This window comes from Solanum lycopersicum, chromosome 8 (assembly GCF_036512215.1).
Source record: "Solanum lycopersicum chromosome 8, SLM_r2.1".
Classification (NCBI taxonomy): domain Eukaryota; kingdom Viridiplantae; phylum Streptophyta; class Magnoliopsida; order Solanales; family Solanaceae; genus Solanum; species Solanum lycopersicum.
In genome coordinates, this window is record NC_090807.1 from 47,023,355 (window position 1) to 47,042,667 (window position 19,313).

General features: G+C 31.8%; 1 protein-coding gene and 1 long non-coding RNA gene across 8 annotated transcripts; both read right to left on the reverse strand.

The window, feature by feature from the left end:
• Positions 1-4,122: 4,122 nt before the first annotated feature.
• Positions 4,123-5,597, reverse strand: LOC138337681 (uncharacterized). The gene is made up of 3 exons (XR_011211082.1): positions 4,799-5,597; positions 4,522-4,710; positions 4,123-4,448 (listed from the first exon to the last, which is right to left on the reverse strand). It is a non-coding gene; the product is annotated as an uncharacterized lncRNA (long non-coding RNA).
• A 1,568-nt stretch (positions 5,598-7,165) lies between these two features.
• LOC101258392 (protein FAR-RED IMPAIRED RESPONSE 1) lies at positions 7,166-14,917 on the reverse strand. Of its 7 annotated transcripts, none has more exons than XM_069287921.1 (16): positions 14,530-14,909; positions 13,614-13,718; positions 11,283-13,500; positions 11,136-11,192; positions 10,849-10,917; positions 10,657-10,719; positions 10,499-10,567; positions 10,379-10,423; positions 10,195-10,300; positions 9,034-9,157; positions 8,147-8,221; positions 7,917-8,000; positions 7,739-7,835; positions 7,563-7,668; positions 7,352-7,415; positions 7,166-7,213 (listed from the first exon to the last, which is right to left on the reverse strand). In XM_069287921.1, exons 3-9 carry the CDS (start codon positions 13,401-13,403, stop codon positions 10,250-10,252), a joined length of 2,475 nt encoding a protein of 824 aa, XP_069144022.1. In that variant the 5' UTR covers positions 13,404-13,500; positions 13,614-13,718; positions 14,530-14,909; the 3' UTR covers positions 7,166-7,213; positions 7,352-7,415; positions 7,563-7,668; positions 7,739-7,835; positions 7,917-8,000; positions 8,147-8,221; positions 9,034-9,157; positions 10,195-10,249. The 7 variants fall into 7 exon arrangements, with proteins under 7 accessions (XP_069144022.1, XP_069144020.1, XP_010324983.1 ...); XM_069287919.1 differs by having other exon boundaries at positions 10,657-10,725; XM_010326681.4 differs by having other exon boundaries at positions 7,563-7,835; positions 10,657-10,725.
• Positions 14,918-19,313: the final 4,396 nt, after the last annotated feature.

The window sequence follows — 19,313 nt, forward strand, 5'->3', positions numbered from 1 at the left end:
TCCTTCTTATGGTGTAGGTGATGAAGTCATTGATCCTTTTCAAGATGTTAGTCTTTTAATGAAAAGACCTACTCTGATACCAATTGAAGAAACCTTACCCCTAAAACAAGAACCAGGTTCTTGTAATTTTATCGTAACACAATAAAACAAAGATTTATCGTCGAAACCTTCCTAACTCGAAAATGGTGCCTTTAAAGCAAACTAAGAGCAGGGAAGGGACTATGGCCGGCATAAGCTCACCAATTAGGATAAGGAAGGGAAAAACCATACCGGAGTTTTATATTATTCAAGATTTACAACTCAGTTAATCAATGAATCTATAAAACAAAGATTTATCGTGGAAACCTTCCTAACTCAAGGAAGGTAAAAACCACACTGAAGTTTTATATTATTTCAAGATTTACAACTCAGTTAATCAATGAATATAACTCTAAACTTCTACCTTTTCGATTAACTATAATTGAAAACTCTCCACTCAACAAGAAGTCAAACTCACTTCTTGTTTACAAAAGCTCTCAACTCTTTTTAACTCTAACCACCCAAGAAGTCAAACCCACTTCTTGTTTACAATTCTCACAACCTCTCTCCCAAGAAGTCAAACCCACTTCTTGTTACAATTCTCTCAAGACTCAACTCACAAGAAGTCAAACACACTTCTTGTTATAAATGTAGGAATTATTACAACTCAATAATAAACCTAGAACAAATCAACAAAGACTAATAACCCTAGACTTTACTTGATCAAACTTCAATATCCAATAGTTCTGAGTGGAACAGATTTCGTGAACCTGGTCCTTATGTTGTTGTGATGAAGGTTAACCCTGCCTTTTTTCTCCAGTAAATATTGCTCTCAAGATGATATATTTCGTGAATATGCAATACCTATCGTTCTGGCTTTGCTGGAAAAATTCTCTCGATTTTTGTGATTGCAAAGACATTTTTTTCCTTCAACTTCTTGATCCTTTTATAGATTTGATTTGTCTTCAACTTCTACAAGGAAAGAAAAAACAAATCATTTTCCTTATTGAACTTGTCTATATTTACTTCTTTTCTTATTTGACTTGAATTGTAACTTCTTTATTTCTTTCCTTCTTTGACTTGAATTGCTACTTTTTATTTCTTTCCTTCTTTATTTATTTCCATATTTGTTTCCTTCTTTTCCTTCTTTACAATTATGCACTTTTTCTTCTTTGCCGCAATCTCTCATAATTGTACACATATGACACCATGCTTTCACTTTATCAATCATCAAAACTACTTTATTTGTTCTCCTACTTCCCAAGAAATTTTTGTATTCTTAAGAAAACATGCAATTTAAAACAACACAATTTAGAGGCATCAAGTATTTGTATTCTCAGGGTTCAGTGTATTTTAAGAAAATGTGTTGAATCATGGTAAAAACATGTCTTTATAGACTATTATTGACAAGGTACTGAAATTCATATTTTTCATAAAATTTTAAATTTTCATATGAGCGAAATGCAGGAGAACCGATTTCACTTTGAGACTTGATAAGTGAAACGATACTCATTAATGAAATCTCACATACTTGAAATGGAAAACGTTGGTATATGCTTGAGAATAAAGAACCCTAGCTTATTATCTGATAATTATAAATATTATTCCTAAGGCGAGACTTTTTTGTCAACTGGTTTCACCTCAATTTTACTTAAGATAGGTCAACACATCGTGCTTTAGGAGTTAAAAGGTGGGGAAGGACAGAAATAATCCTGACTAAAAAGTTGTCGTAACATTCCACGAGGGTCATCTGGTTTGATACGTCATGGACAACCTAACTCTTACATATCTTTAGCTTGATACGTCATGGACAACCTAACTCTTAATATTCTGAGAAATATAGTTGTTTAAAGTTGACCTTTGCATGAACTCATGAAAAAAAACTTATACGGTAGGAAAAATATGAACTCGACTTACTGCTAGAGGTCCCTTATAACACTAAAACACATTCAATACACATCCTACACTTGGAACTGAACCTTAACACACCTAATCAAGTAGGACCTCACCTGGTCCAAGCTGATAAACTTATGATGAATAATTAAAATATTTAGCATAGAATTCAGCTAGATGCTACACCATGTATCCAACATAATTTGCATAGCATAAGCAAGCAAGGTGATTGATTCTATTCAGAGATCTAGAAAAAACTTATGCACCCAAAATGAAAATAGGCTGGCATAGAGGGTTACTATGTTTGAGACCCTTGGACGAGAAGATTTTGTCATATCTAGTGTCATTAATCAAAAATAAAGTACCAATCATTAGAAATAAGATTTCATATAAGAATGATAAATTTTTCTGATAAACCAAATCTTTTTTTCAACTTCTATAAGAAAATTTAAACCCATTCTATTATAAGTTTTAGCCACGTCTAATTTGATAACAATATTACAATCAACATTAGATTTAGACATTTCACGAACAATTTCTTGAGCAAGAGTAACTTTTTAGGATGAACCGACCGGTAATAAAGTAACTTTGACTTTGTAGAATTTATCTTTATGTTTTGATAGCATCTTTTTATCACATAAGACTCAATGTGCGCACTCCATTTCATCCACCATGTACTAATAAGGTGAGTGATATCGTAGTCAATCTTCTTATTTATCTAGATAATAGATCCAAGATATTTGAGACTTACTTTCTTTTACACAACATGTGTATCAAACCTCACTTTTACAATAGTCACACGTGTTACATGTTGAACTTGCTCTCCATGTATTTAATCTTGGAAAAGGGTTTGATATACCCTTTAATTTTGTCCTTTAGAGCTAATATACTTTCATCATTAGAGTAGCTCATATATACCTCTACAGTTATACAAATGACTCACATATACCATTTTCCTCTAATGAAAGTGAAAAAATTAATTTTAATTTAAACGTTTAATTATTTTTTGAAAAAAATATAATCCATATGGGGTATATTTGATCCTCCTCACACAGATATATATTTTTTGACTTTTTTGTTCCAACGATTAATAATTTTGGGTATATTTGATCCTCCTCACACAGATATATTTTTTTTTTTGACTTTTTTGTTCCAACGGCCTATATAAAATTATTATTTTAATGATCAAATTCGTTTATGTTTCATTTTTATTTGTTTTACAAGTACAAAAACTAAATTACAAATACCCGCAAAAAATAGTTTTGAATTTTTTCTTTACACTAAAGAATGAAATAAAAAAGGTCAAATACATATGCAGGTCCCTAAAGTTGTTCGCGCTTTTCCCCCAGGTACCTCAACTAACCAAGATTCCTATTAAATCATTTAACCCCCTATAATTTAATCCTTTTAAATATTCTTGGCTGATGTGGAGCCAAACGTGATCTCACGTCTTTTAAGCGCGTGCAGACGCTTTAAAAGCGCTGATGTGGATCTTGAACCACCCACCAACGATCTTCTTCCTCTTTTAACCCTAATTTCTCCCATTGTTCCCTTATTTCTCCTATTTTGTTTCTCTTCATCATTATTTCTCCTCTTTAGCTCATTATATTATGTCTCTTTTTCATTGATTTCTTCTTAATCATCAAGTTTCAATGTCGAATTTATCTTCTTCATCAATTTCTTCTTCTTCAACTGCGAAGGTACTATGTCAATGTGGGAACGTTGTGGAAATGAAGACCTCATGGACTCAATCCAATCCTGGACGTAGGTTCCTTTGTTGCAAAACTTCAAAGGTAAATCAAATTTTTTTTTTGTCCAATATAGTAAAGAATCACTTTATTTATATTTCAATTTTTTCTTTAATTTTGTAGGCACAAGGTGGATGTGGATATTTTCGATGGTATGATGATGAAATGCCTGCTCAAGCTAGGAGGGTGATATGAGATTTGTTGAAAAGAGTCAAAACATATAAATTGGAGAGGAATCGATCAGGAAAAGTATGGATGATATGCATCATCGTAGGGGTGATATTGGCTACTTGGATTTGTGTAACAAAATAATCTTAGTTTATTCATTTGTCTTCTATTAGATTCCTTCATAAAGTATGTATGGTAGATTCTAGTGTTCTTTATGGGCAATTTTGATCAATTTTTTTTATTGTAAATACCTTGTGTTTTTATTGTAATGATTTAATTGAAGGAATGAAGATAATTTGTGCCTCAAAAGCAGTAAAAATTGATCATTCATGCCATTAATTTGCTCTTGTGAGCTCCAAGTTTCAAAGCAGTCAATACAAATTTCTGCTGCTAATTACACAACCAAAAAGTGACTTTTCTACATAAATTAGGCATTCCTTGGTGCACTAGGTGTTCCATGCTTGTTTTCCTTGACTGAGTGATACGTTGCAACTGTGAACCAGTGACAGCATCTCCACCATTCCACTTGAGTCCTCGAGGCTTATAACCAATTTCAATATTTGTTGGAGATGCATCCTTCTAAACTCTCGAATTGATAACTTTTTTCTCCTGAATACCAGGCTGCATAGAAATATCTTAAAATGAGACTTTATATAGTAGAGTAAGAAATGAACAAAATTATGTATACACTTACATTAAAGGTTTGACTACCACTTGCATTTTGTATAGATGCCAAATCCTATAGTCTTGGTCCTTTTTTGTCTTCCTGTTGATATTTAAGCTTCCACAGCCCTTGGTTGATCAGGTTGCTAACTTGATACTCTAACTCTTTTTTTGTCATTAAGCTTCAATTTTAACCTAGTTTTATATTGACAAGAATAGTCTGCAATAGCTTTTCTAAATTGTTCAGCACTTTCAAATATCATACCAAGCTCAAAAATTGCTACAACACAATTAGGATCAAATCTTACCTTTTTACCTTCTTCTTGGTAAATCAACACCCTTCACAAATTCTGAATCCAATTCATCCCTACTGTCTTCACTGTCCAATTCTGAGTTATCTATATATTGCTCATCACCCCCTAGTCTTCCAGTGTATCTAGCAGCCTTATTCCTTCCTATGTTTTCAAAGCCTCTATCAACACCAGCTGTTCCAAGCTTTATTTCCTCAGTTTGAGTAGATTTTTTCTTTTTCACTTTGTTTCTCCTTTCATCTTAATTCTTCAACATCAGAGTCATCCACATCAGGAATAGCATCCTTTTGAGAGTCATCACTACTTTCTTCATTTGATTCAGTCCATTCCACATCTAGATCTGATATATCTCCTGGCTCAACTTCCACATTAACATTTTCAGATTCAGCCTCATGATTCAACCCTTCACTTGCAGTCACATTTATATCTTCTAAGTCTTCTTCAACGCAGACCCACAAAGCAAACCCGTTGTGACCACTTCTACATCATCCACCACATGTTTTACATAAATGTCTAAAAAGTCACCACCTTTTAGGTCTTTGATGAGATTTACTAAAGTGAAATCAGTGTCCACCTCAATAAAGCCATTTTTTGTGGGGTCTTTAACACAACCCACCAACAGTAATATACCCCAATTGTTTAGTGTAAAAAAGTAACTCGATTATTGAGAAGTGGTCCTTGTCGATACTAACATATTCCACCTCGGCTTCCCCTCTATAAGTAATTCCAGTTTTGTCCTGAATAAACTTACCAACATGATGAAAATGAGTTATAATAATGGCGTCCATAAGATTCCCTGAAACAAGGCCCCAAATTTTTCTGACACGTTATGAACAATAAAAACCAAAAATTCTAACTTTATCCAAATATTAACAACAACCACCACATTGATACTAAAACCCAGTATATATCAATAAAAAAACACAGGCTAAACACATATATTAAAAACACACAACCACTACAACATGCTCGTCACTTACCTCACACTCGTCAACTCCAAAATCTTCTGCAATCTTCGATGATATCTTCAACATAACACTCGAAATCACTTTAGAATCTAAGAATTTCAGCTGTAAAAGTCATTGAAAGGGAGAGATTCTTAGGGTTTTCTCGTTTATAAACGAATTAGAAGTTATTTGGGGGAAAATTGATTTTTAGGTTTGATGACTTAATATATGGCACTGACGTGTAATTGGGTTGGAGTGTATTGGTCAAAATTTCCACGTGGGGAAGGTTCATCTCACGCGCCTAATTAACAAAAATAATTTATTGAAATTTGGCTCCACATCAGCCAAGAATATTTAAAAGGATCAAATTATAGGGGGTTAAAGGATTTAATAGGAGTCTTGGTTAGTTGAGGTACCTGGGGGAAAAGCGTGAACAATTTTAGGGACCTGCGTATGTATTTGGCCAATAAAAAAAAAGGAACTTGAATAATAATAATCAAAGAAGTCCGGAACAATTTTTCTAAGAAAAAAAAATTAAAATATATCTTAAAATTTGTTAGAATGATCATATATACCCCTATATGAGTTTTTCTAAAATTTAAAGTAGAAATAAATAAATTAAAAACTCATTTTTTTCACTTTCGTTAAATAAAGAATATATGTAAGCTCCTATTGTAGCGGTAAGGGTAAAACAAGTTGCACAACAATATAGATATATATGAATCACTTTCTTACAAAGGCACATCAATTTTAAATGGCAAAATTGAGGAGTATGTTAGGCCTCTCTCCTTTAATCTTGGACTTGCTCTATCTAAACACTTTAGAGTCTAGCATATACTTTTCCGACCTCAAACCCCAAGTTTCATCAACCAAAAAACTGTATCATCCGCAAATAATGCACACCGTGAATCCTCTCCTTGATAAGAGCTCTTATATTCGATCATGTGATATATGGTGTGTATCCGGTAACAAAGTTATTATAGTGGTGTTCAATGTAATTAACTTAATAAATTTTGATACCCTGTTTGCTTGCAACTCTCTCCATGATAGAAGGTAAGGGTGTAATAGATTGAAGAAAGATAAAGGTAGATATTGAAAGCTAAGCTAGATTAGAAAGGATCTAGATCTCTCAAATAGATCAAACAACAAGTCCTTCCAATAAGAACCTAAATAACTAAGCCAACAATTGAAATTATCAAGGGGAAGTTGACACAGTCTGGTGTATCGACATGATTGTGTGGACAATTTTAATAAACAAACACTCTTATTCAAGACTCAATTGTCTCCTCATGTCAATCAATTGCTGACTCCTCATGTCAATCTTTCAAACATCTACTTATGATTTGTTACTGCTCTTATTCCAAGTCATTTCAGTTTCCCAAGGACATCAACACAAAGATGCAGTTAAACAACATCATAGACAACTGTAACAATTGATGAATTAGACCAAACATGGAATCTGCATCTTTAGAAACAAAAATGGACACAAATTAGTTCACTTTGGCCAAATAGTTATGGGTCTAAAATAGAAACGCAGCTTACTACATATTACAAACATCTTTGTAATTCTCGTGAACAAGCTAAAACCTTAGGGTTCCTTTACCATATCAGATGAAAATCATAATTAGTGTGTTTTGTCCTGCCCTGCTCCCCATTTCTTCTAATGCCTGATTCACATTCAGAAACAAAAATGGACACAAATTAGTTCACTTTGGCCAAATAGTTATGGGTCTAAAATAGAAACGCAGCTTACTACATATTACAAACATCTTTGTAATTCTCGTGAACAAGCTAAAACCTTAGGGTTCCTTTACCATATCAGATGAAAATCATAATTAGTGTGTTTTGTCCTGCCCTGCTCCCCATTTCCTCTAATGCCTGATTCACATTCTTTTCCTTTACTGATGCAACCTTGGGCGGCTGTAGAGCGTTCTGACTTTGAGAAATTAATCAATAATTGCATGACAACTGTAACAGCCATGAGAGAAACCTGATATTGCAACACCCTTCCATGACGACAACAAGGCAGTTGCTTGTAAGATTTTTATGGTTCTAGATAAGAATGCATATGCCCAAGATGCCACTACCTGTTATTAAGGAGAGACAACAGATAGTTTGATATAAGAAAGGATTTGAAATATCCTCAGCATAATCAGAAAGTAACTTACCACAAGGGATTTGATTGGGTGGCATTGTCTTGCAACTTTTCTTCTCCAAAAGTGTCTTCGGCAATATGTTTGTCCAATAACTTACTGGAGGAAAGCAGGTCAATAGACAACACCAAAAGTGCTTTTTAGACATCACAAATAAACACAACAGGTCATTCCACAAAAAAATATTTCGTTAAGGATAATTTTTTATCGATAGAGTTCGGCAAGGATACATAACAAGGACAAACCTTAGCCAGAAAGATATCTCTACACCATTGGGCTATGGCATAATCATTTTCAGGCTGATCCTTCACCTCATGTCGCTTGAGATACACAAAAGAAAAAAAAATCAATTAAACACTAGAAGAAAATAAGCCACTATCTCAACACATTTTAAGTACTACAAGGCACCACAAAGATAACAGGCTTAATGTTGTGGCTTCATTAACATCTATGAATAGGATATGCCGAACTCCTCTTTTTCCATTGGCATCCATTAGCCTCCCACATCGCACATCAGTTGTAGCAAGCATAAGCAAGAAGTTCTTTCAAAATGCACCGGCCTTTAACTTGAACTTCCACTCTCATCCACAAGAGATCCACTTCACTGTCCCTATTAAGATTCCTCTAGGACTTCCACTTCAAGTACATGTACTGAAGCCTATCTTAAAAGTCTCAAACAAGCTTAAGAATCCTATTAGATTTGGCTCTGGCCCATCATACAAAAACAGCTGTTGAGTCACAGTGACAGGATGCAATTATGTCAATAAGGATCAAATTAGAGTCACCACTAAAAATAATAATCAAATCTACTCCCTCCTTCCCAACCTGTTTGGCACTACTATCTCATTAGTAATCCCAATCTAAAAAGAAATGCAAATTTATATGTCCGGAAACAATTAACTTTAAACTCCCTTTTACCCTTAACAAGAAGCTTTCACAACCACACAAATGTTATGGCATGTTTAAAACCACAAGTTTCAAGTCTTACAATCACACCGTTGTGGCAAGTTTAACCTTTCTGCCAAATCACATGTACCAAGCAAATTGGAACAGGAGTCTTTTTCTGTAAATATCCATCAGCAGAGAAGGAAAAAGAGAAACAGAGTTCCAACTTAATAGATAGTTTATTTACCACAGAAGCCTGCCCCTTGAAGAGTTTCAGCACTGTAGGTGCAGGTGAACTTTTGGAGATGCATATTGTTGCATCATAAATAGCTAGAACAAATGAGTTCATGACTTACTGCAGCAACAAAACCCTGAAATCAACAAATTACAAAGACACCACTTCAGGATATACACTAAAGATATAGCAACACAACGAAAGAATCGAGTTAAAGTGGAATAGAATCCATTATAAACTTGGGAAAAGATCTGTTTGGCATGCCTTAATCGGTGTATTGCATTAGAGCACCTTGACAAAAACAATAGTGTGATCTGTGAATCTGAACGAATCAGTCTCTTATTTATATTTCAATGGTTTTCTCCTCCTTTCCTTTTTTGAGAGCACATTATTAACAAAGAAACAAGGAGTTGTCGAAAACGTCTACAACATATTTAGATTTCTACGATTTTAAAGTTAAAAAATCCGATATCCTAGTTCTTCATTACTCGATTAATTAAGAGTGCATCACCATCTCTTGTAATTGTCTGCAAATTTTGAGATCCAGACAAATTGGCAAGATTATCAGATTTCCTAAGCAAGTGAAGTGACCCTATCTCTCTTTTATTTTGTTCTTACCTTTTTCAATATAGGCAACTACTCGAATTTCAAACTGCGATTTTAATATATAGAAGGTTTTTATACGTCTGGAACACTGAAGAAGCAACTACATCCACCAGCTAATTCTTAGGCTAAGTTCCTCATGGCACAGTTAGCTTCTTCTAACGAGGGAATGGGTTGTTTGACAGTATTCTTCTCGAGTAAGAATTTCAATAGATCATGATTAGGGAAGCAAGAAACTGCCAAGTGATCTCCTCTTTTCTTGAAGTCTTGGTGAATTGAGTTAACCTGGTACCTATGCTAGAGCAGGCACTTTGTAGATTGATCAAGGTACCCACAGGTTGACTACCATCATAATAAAAGTGAGAGTAAACAAAAAAAGAATATTGATCACTCAATCAAACTACCAGCAAGGCAGCAACTTAATTGTCCGTACACTAATAACAGTATTACGCTGTCGGAGACATCAAACTGGAAAGCACAAGACCCAAAAAAAAAAAAAAGAGAGACCAAGCACCCTACGCAGTTCTGAAATTTAAAAGCTGTAGTGAAAGGAAATTTATGTAGTATTACCTAATTTAGAAGCAGGAAACACTTGGATATCCATAAACAGAAAATTGATAAGCAATCATCTAGCATTGTTTCCATGCAGCTGAGCAGCTCTTAGACTAGGCTCATCCTGAAGTGACATAAGATGCTGGATGTTATTCGTATCCAGTAAATTACTAAGTGCAAAACTGGAAGACAATGGACAAACCTGCAAACCATATGTGAAACTCGGCTGCCTAAAATCCAAATGCCCCTAAATAAATGAAAGAATCATTTTAAAAAATTCATGCTCTCAATCATAATTTCTATCCAATAATGGCATACATACTAGTCCTGGAATGCTTTGTTGAGACCCAAAAAAACCATCATGGCCAGGTGCAATTGTATTGAGTTGTCCCTGTAGCATGATTAGAAGAAATTTCGTTCACATGGATCTTAATCTAACCTGTAAAGAAAATCTAACTTAAATAGACCAATATCACATACCAGTCCTTGCATATTCTGTTGGTTAACATAATAGCCATCATGGGGAGGTTCCATCAAATTTAACTGTATCTACCAGTGAACACTAATTAGAGATCATAACAATAGAAAATCACAAAATTCTTTGTACAGACTAATTCTCTTTTTTTGAGATTTAGCAATAATCAGAAATGTGATTGAAATATTGTAACCTACCAGTCCCTGCACATTCTGATGTGTACCATAATAGCCATTCAACGTCATTCCACCCACAGTAAGACTATCCTATAACCAGCAAAGTAATAAAATTAACATATCACTAAAGTCTCACACCAGCAAATATATAGTCACTAGGGACAAAAAGGACACGTCGCAAGTCCCAACATTTCTAAAAGGTTTAAAACTACGACTGCTTGTAGAAAGGATTTATCATATACTGAAAGCATTTCTTATGGACTTGGCTATAGGCAACAAAATAATTAATACAGTGCTAAGAAACAAACCATTTGTTGTAAGCTGTCTTTTGCTTCAACAATTGCAGCTTCTGGTTCAGAGTGCATCTGAGATACCATTATGTTAATGGTCACATCAAAGGAGCCAAATTATTATAACAAGTTATGCTAAAAACAATCAATGATCCTAAAACTAACCTTCCGCTTCTTGTTTGTATTTTTCTTCCTACTTGTTTTAATTGCATGAATCCCTTGAGTATCTTCTTCAAGATCACGAAGTCCAACTGCACTGCTGCTACATTCTGTTAATGCAGAACTTCTATTGTTAACATTCACACAGTTCTTTAGAGCTTCATCTAGGGCACGGAAGGCAACGCCGTAACTCTCCTCAGATAAAGAACCCTCCACACCCAGTTCAATTGCCCTTCTACATAGATCATTGTATCTTTGTACTCTGTTTCGAATTCTTTCAGTCCCCTCAGATATTAACTGTATATTCTTTGCATCTTTGGTCCACCTCTTCAAAATATATTGGGATGGGATGATTGAAAGACCACACATCTGAAGAACAATCATTGCATGCCTACAGAGGAAACCATTGTATTCAAATAGAAGGCACGAACAAGAAACATCTGATCTTGCCTCATTCCACGTGACCATAAAATTTTCATCTTTCTCGCAGTCATCAACTCTAAAAGTTACATTTTCCCCATTTACAGCTTCCTTCTTTGGATGACACCCAACTACACCCAATACTTCAACTTGAAATTTCTTAAAGATTGTATGTGTATAAATTGTAGACATCTGCTTTTCCCAAGGGGAAGGTGACTTCAAAGCTGGTAGTTTGTGCAATGTATCAAAGTCTGCTATTGCTTCCTCTTCATATCGATTTTGCAGAATCATTCCATATTGTCTCATAAACTCTTTGAGACTGATTTTCTTATGAATGTACTTGTCAAAGAAGGAGCTTATACTCTCCGACCTTTGAGCTGTTGACATTCCAGCCATAAAACTGCCTCTCATGTAAGCTGGAATCCACTTTTTGCGGTCCTCATACAGTGTATGAATCCATTCATTCTCTTGCAGTTCAAATCTGCTAACCATCTTCCACCATCTTAAATCAAATTGTTCATCTGTTAACGACTTAAATATACACTTGCTGAATTTTTGCATGAAATTCTCATGCTGCTTTACTACATGAGCAAGTGTTTCCGGGATTCTTTCAAGCACATGCCAAAGCGCAAAGCAGTGACTTGAACATGGGAAAACTTCTTCAAGAGCGGATTTGAGTGACTTATCTTGATCAGCGATTATTACTTTTGGAGCCTTCCCACCCACTGCTCTAAGCCACGTCTTCATTAACCACACAAATGTTGGTTTGGTCTCATCTGCTATAAGTGCACATCCAAGCAACATCGGTTGACAATGATGGTTTACCCCAATCAAAAGAGCAAACGGCATCTTCTCATTGCTTTTCATATAGCTGGTGTCAAAGAAAACCACATCATTAAAGCTTACATAGTCTTTCCTACTTTTGGCATCAATCCAGAATAAGTTCCTTAAGCGTTGATCTTCATTGAGATCAGTTGCATAAAAGAAACATGGATTTTCTTTCTGGACATGCATAAAATACTCGAGCATAATATGAGCATCTCCCTCTTCTAATGACAAGCACCGACCTTTGTCAAACTGGTAATTTAAATCATTAGTCAGCAAGCCAACTTCTTGACTTCCACCACATTGTCTAGACATCTCAACATACATCTTTCTTGTTCGTTCACTTACAGCATTAAGAATATCAATGTTATTTTTCTCTGCAAGTTTAACATTCCTGTGGATTCGGAAATGATAAGCCAAGGCTGGTAAAAGCCCATGATTATGATCTTTTATAAACTCATGGACATACCATTTTCCATCACGCTTTCTCTTAACGTGCATGCTTGCTTTGCAATCAGTCTTTTTGACACTAGGACGCCTACTACTGCCAGTATCTGATTCTGGAGTAGTGCCATATCTAGAACATGCAAATTTAGCATCGATAAATTCTTTTGATTTCTTGGAGCGACGGCTGTTCTTAATTGAGGTTGTGAATCCCATGGACTTGGCATACTCTTGGTAAAATGCATACGCAGCCTCATGGGACTCAAATTCTATCCCATCATGTGGCTCAAAATCTGCATGTTCTTCAACTCCAGTAATACTTCTCTTTGGAGAACGAGAAACTCCGCCATCCCTACTGAGACATGACTTATCTACAGCATCAACCATATCACCAGTCAATTGAACACTACTTTGCACAACATCGCCATGATCAACCATTTTTTGGATAACATTTCAGTTCTTTTTGCTTAATCATGTTGTCTGAAAAGTTCTTCAAGAGTTATTTCCATGAGAAATCAGTCTTCTCCCACAATAGCTGGAGAGAAGAAAATGACAAGTCAGTACTAAAAATTACTTTCTTGTTGATACATCTACACTAAACATTAAACAATTTAAAAGTATGCAAAAGTTTCAAGTAATCTAACTCACCTCAACAGCCTAGAGTTGACCTGAAACCTGTTTACAATCCACAGTTCAGCAGCAAGTTGAAACCCAAGTCTAGCACCCACGAAGAGAAATGTTTCTACTTTATTCCTACAACAAGCAAATGAGTTATAATATACAAAAAAAATTCTGCAATATCTTACAAAATAAGAGATGCTTTCAACTATGCTTAAGCCAGTACATTTTGAATTCCAAATGGACATCACATGAAGTGGAGTAAAATTGTAATGTGTTGAATAGTTAGTGGATTCATCTCTCTCAAAATAGCAGCCCAGCTAGAAGAAGACCATGATTTCATTCTTAAAAATAACAATTAATCCAATGGGATAGTAACTGAAAGAATTCAAGCCAACTCAGAAAACTTATCAAGTGATGATGAAGCCTAAAAGAAGGCTATCATTTCGTAATGGTATTAAAATGGACTAGTAAATTTAGGAATTATAGAGCAACAGAGGAGGAAACACTCAGATCAAGAATGACAAATTAGGCTCTGTATAGATACTTAAATACAAATAGCCAATGAAATTGTTCCAATCCATGCCAAAAGAACAAAAATGACAACTACATCAAAAACATAGTGAACTGAAGGGATGTGACTATCAATCTAAAATGAACAGGACATGAAACTAAAAGGATAAGATGTTAAATTATAAATAGGCAAACAACAGCATTTAAACCAAAGTAAAGCATGATTTACAAGCAGAAATGAAACTATGCTTTCCTGTACAAGATCAAAATTATGAAACTGATTCAGAGTAGCATATCACCACTTCACATACATATATCCAGATCATATTGAAATAAAAACAAACAGAAAGCTAACATTGAACAAGCAGATAAACATTGAGCCAAATGAACTGCTAAAAGCAAAAGCAAAACCAGCAGTAATAAACAAGTATACCTCAGCGACACCGGAACAACGACCTCGAAACGATTTGGTGCTGAGGTTCGCCGGAAAAGAAAGTTTTTGAATTCCAATACTTGGAGAGAGGTTTTCTGATGAAAACCTGAGTGATGTACGAATTGAAGTAATTGAATACAGATTTGGAATGAAATTGTGATTTGGGGGAAAGGATGAGATGAAGATTGAAGAAGGAAACGGTAATACCCGGCTCGGTTCGAGAAGGTTCTTGGTGCGAATTCCGTGTGGAATTGTAGTGGCTTGGATGAGAGTCGATTAGGGTTACGATTTCTGGTTCGAGCCTGTCAAAGAAGAAGAAGAAGAGACATGGTGTGGGTCGGGATGGTATATACTCCCTTCCTTTCGTTTCAAAATAAAATATTCTATCGTTTTTAATTTATTTTAAAAAGAATAATTTTTCTTTTTTAGTAATACTTTGATTTAATTTTTAATATAATATATTTAATATCATAAAATTAAATAGTATTTTGAAATATTTGATATAATTTCAAATTAGAATCATAATATTAAAAAAAATTCTTAATTTTCGTTCTAAATTGAATTAGGTTAATTTTTTGAAACCAAGAAAGTATATTTTTGCCGTAAGAGTGGGAAATTGGGTTTGGGTTAAACAATATTTGGGTTATTAGGAAAACAAGGATGGAAAGCACCGCAAATATTTTTCAATTTAGTCAATCTTTTTATATTTTTTTTAGAAAATAAAATGCGCACTTACACGTAGACGATGATGTGCATGTTTTGCTACTTTTTTATACTATCAGTTTTGATTTTTTATTGATTTATTTGTATAGTTTGTCATTTTATTATGGAAAAATAGAAAATTTCATAGTTGGCTCATTCAAACCTTGTCTTTAGAAAATAAAATTATTGAGTTTGTGATGGTGTATGTGGAACTAATTCAAATTGATTATGATATTTATTCGGTATTTATGGTTTATTGATACTTCTTTTACTATATCTTTTAGTAGCGTAGATTTTTTTAGATTATTTAAAGTGTGAATTGATTATTACTAATTATTATTTATTTTACTTCATTTCAAGTAAAAATTACGTCAATTTTTATGTAATAATTTATTTTAATTTCTAACATTATTTCCATCAAGATGTTCTTGTACCTGTCTAAACTAGGGAGGTCCTTGGAAAATGTTTCTATTTTGTAAACTTCTCAAAAAGAAAAAAGAATCTTTTTCTTTTTTTTAACCTTGTCAAGGAGGTGTTCGAGATTTCACAATCCTCTACTAAGAAAAGGATATTAAGGGTCTGCCTATCTAACTAAATTAGAGTAGGTGTCCAAATGATCCCATAATTTTGATTATGATAATGTCTATATAATTATGGAGAATTAATTTTGATTATGATAATGTCTATATAATTATGGACAAGGTAATAAATAATTTAAAATCAAATTATTTTTAAATATAAAAACATTATTTTAGAACATACTATATTATTTTATAAAAATAAGTATTACATCAAATTCAACATAGGGACTAATATTTTATAATTGTTATACTAGTACATTGTCCATTCAATTTATTTAGAAAAAAATTGCTTAACTACATTCTTTTACTTACCTTAATATCCATTTATCTTGCTTATTATAAAAATTAGTGAAAATATTCGTGCTTCTTGTGACTATATAAAATATTTATAAGATACTAATATGAAATATGTAATATTTATGTTAGTATCAAATATATAGATAATATTAATATTTCTCCTCGTCTACGATATTATAGTCTTTCTTTAAACATATAAAATATATTTATTTATTTTATATATATAAATATTAGAACAAAATATTTACCGTGGTGAAGTAAATGGAATAAGAGATAATATAATGAAATAACAATATACTGTATTAGGTTGAAAATATTTAATATGTTTTAATTTTCTCTATCTTTTGTAGGATAACTAATGTTCTATTCAAACTCTGATTTTGTCAAAATAAATTTGATTTTTTATTATTATTACATTTGCTTAATATAAGTTTTTAAACATTAATTAAATATTTATAAGACTTACTAAAAATGAAACATATAAAGTTACGAATCATATTTAATATTAAAAGTTACAAGTAAGATGAAGAGACTTGAGTTATAAATAATTCAAATGTATAATTTTATTAGTCATTAAATATATTATTAATTATGTATTGATTTATTTGTAAAATAAATAAAAATAAGTGGTGAAAATACAAAAAATGAACAGAGAAAATATAATAATTGGTGACTACATAAAAATTATAAATATATTTCAAAGTAAAAAGAACTGTGACAGATTGTTACATACGCAAAAACTGACATCATGAAAATAATATTTTATTTTTCAATTACTTTTTATAATTATAATAAAAAATGAAAGTAATCATCATAACTTTTGATGTTTTTGTTAAACTGAAATAATTGTATTAATTTTTTTAATAACAAAGAGAAAGTAGAATACTAAAGGATCAAATGATTAGCATTGACAATATAATACATTTAGCTAAATTGTTTATATAACAAAATTTAAAAAACTCTAGCAAAGGTAACTAAGTTGCTAATACAATTCAAAGTGGAAAAATAATTTCTAATTATGCTTCATTTTTTTTCCTTCTACCTTCTTCCTTAGCAAAGAGATACACCATCTTGTTTTGATTCATATGTCAAACTCTTCATATGTGCAACCAACTGAATAAAAAAAATCATATACCGATTAAAAATAATTATGTCAAAAGAAAGAACGAAATATAGACTATAGTTGATATATTTGTATATTATCTTTTCAATAGTATTAACAATGCTAAATAATAATTATTTCTTGAAATCTAACAAATACTATAATCAAACTATCTTATATCTAGAAAACTAACTATTAGAAGCAATTGAATACAGACAACACATTGTTAAGAAATATAGAGATTTTTTAATCATACTTGATAAATTATAATACAAACATAAAAAAATATTAAAAAAATACTAAGTACATAAGAATAAAAAGAATGACTTTAGAATGAATATATCTTACCTTCATAAACTTTTTTTTGTTACATGTTAGTTAATTCACAAACAAGTATGATGAAGAAGAGAAATTATAACTTTGTATGTGAATCTTCATGAAAATAAATATGAATTTATATAGACAAAATAAAGGAAATGAAAAAATAAGGACTTCAGAATGATATAGTTATTAACTTCATGCACTTTTTTTGGTTACAATATGAATGTATATAGACAAAAATAAAGGAAATAAAAAAATAAAATTTTGCAATGAAATATTTCTTACCTTCATGTACCTTTTTTTGTTACAAACCAAACCTATATGATGAAAAAAGAAAGGATAATTGTGAGTGTGAATCTTCATGAAACTATGAATTTATTGACAAAATAAAGGATTATCATAAGACATCATAAACTTATAAATTTAACTTAGAGGTTATGGAAATAAAAATTATGAGTTATGAATATTATTAAAAGTAAAAAGTAAAAGAGGGGCAAGTCATGGATAGTAACCCCTAGTGAATAAATTAAAAAATAAAATTAAAAATACTTAAAATGTAAAAAAAAATTATTATTATTTCATGATTAGAAGTGAGATAAACAAATAGAAAAAAAAATATAGAGAGGCTTTTTTTATAAATGTTCCTACATTAATAAAGTATTTATTTGTATGAATAAAGTGATATATTTTTACAATAAATAATTAATTTAAACTTAAAAAAGTCAAAAATAAACAAATTATGTTTCTCCTTTTATTATAAGTGAGATAAATAAATAAAAAAATAAGAAGAGTTTTTGTTATAAATGATCCTCCATTAATTAAATATTTATTTGTAATAAATTTAAGTAATTTTTTAATGATATAATAATTAATTTATTTAAAAAAAAGAAAAAAAAAAGAAAAAAAAAACTAAATGCAAATGGAGGTCATAGAGAGGTGCCACATCACCTTTATCTTTCTTCTTCAAATTACGAGTTGAGATTTGGGGAGAGTGGATAGGACAGGGTGGTGGATGACGTAAAGGAAGGGAAGGCCCATCCCGTCTATAGTCCTCCTTTATATATATGCTAGTGTACTTAGCCGCACTTCGCACGGTTGTGCAAAGGATTAAAATAAAATTACATATTAATATCAATAATTACATTGATAAAAAGAATTTTTTGTTAATCACATAATTTTATAGAAGAGAAACAATGAAAAATATTTAGATTAAATATGAATTTATTAAAGAATCAATATATGTGAACTTCAAAAAGTTAAATATTAAAAATAAATTTTATAGAGAAAAAGGGAAGGTAATAAGAATTGGGTAATATTAGAACTACTTAAATACAACTTGTGATCATTTTTTTCTTTTTTATTTGAGATTTTCTTAGTATAATTTATATATATTTATGTAAACTTAAAATCTAATCATTCTTTTATGCTTATTTGTAATTTTTTAAATTATATTCTTAGTATAATTTTTCCATAATGTATAACTCGGATTGCTATTAATAGTTAGTATTCATGAATATATAGTTAGGCAACACTATTACAAATCATTATCCACAATTGATATTACTTGTCCTCGTCATGACCCAATCATCACATGTTTTTATTATTTTTATTGTACAATATTAGATTAATTTAATATTTGTAATAATAACTTTTTAATAATTAAATTTTAAAGAAAGAAAAATTTAACAATCTTAATTAGTTAAATTTCATACTTATTATTATTATTTGTTATAAATCTATTGTGTTATGTGGATGATCCATTAGGGTTATCCAACAATTAA

What these genes read in the sequence shown, in the direction of transcription:
- LOC101258392 (XM_069287919.1), bottom strand. Translation starts at nt 13,403, where the DNA reads ATGGTTGATCATGGCGATGTTGTGCAAAGTAGTGTTCAATTGACTGGT. An exon ending in ATACAAACAAGAAGCGGAAG is followed by an intron (nt 11,193 to 11,282) that starts GTTAGTTTTAGG and finishes ATGGTATCTCAG; the next exon opens with ATGCACTCTGAACCAGAAGC. An exon ending in AACAAAGCATTCCAGGACTA is followed by an intron (nt 10,424 to 10,498) that starts GTATGTATGCCA and finishes TCATTTATTTAG; the next exon opens with GGGCATTTGGATTTTAGGCA.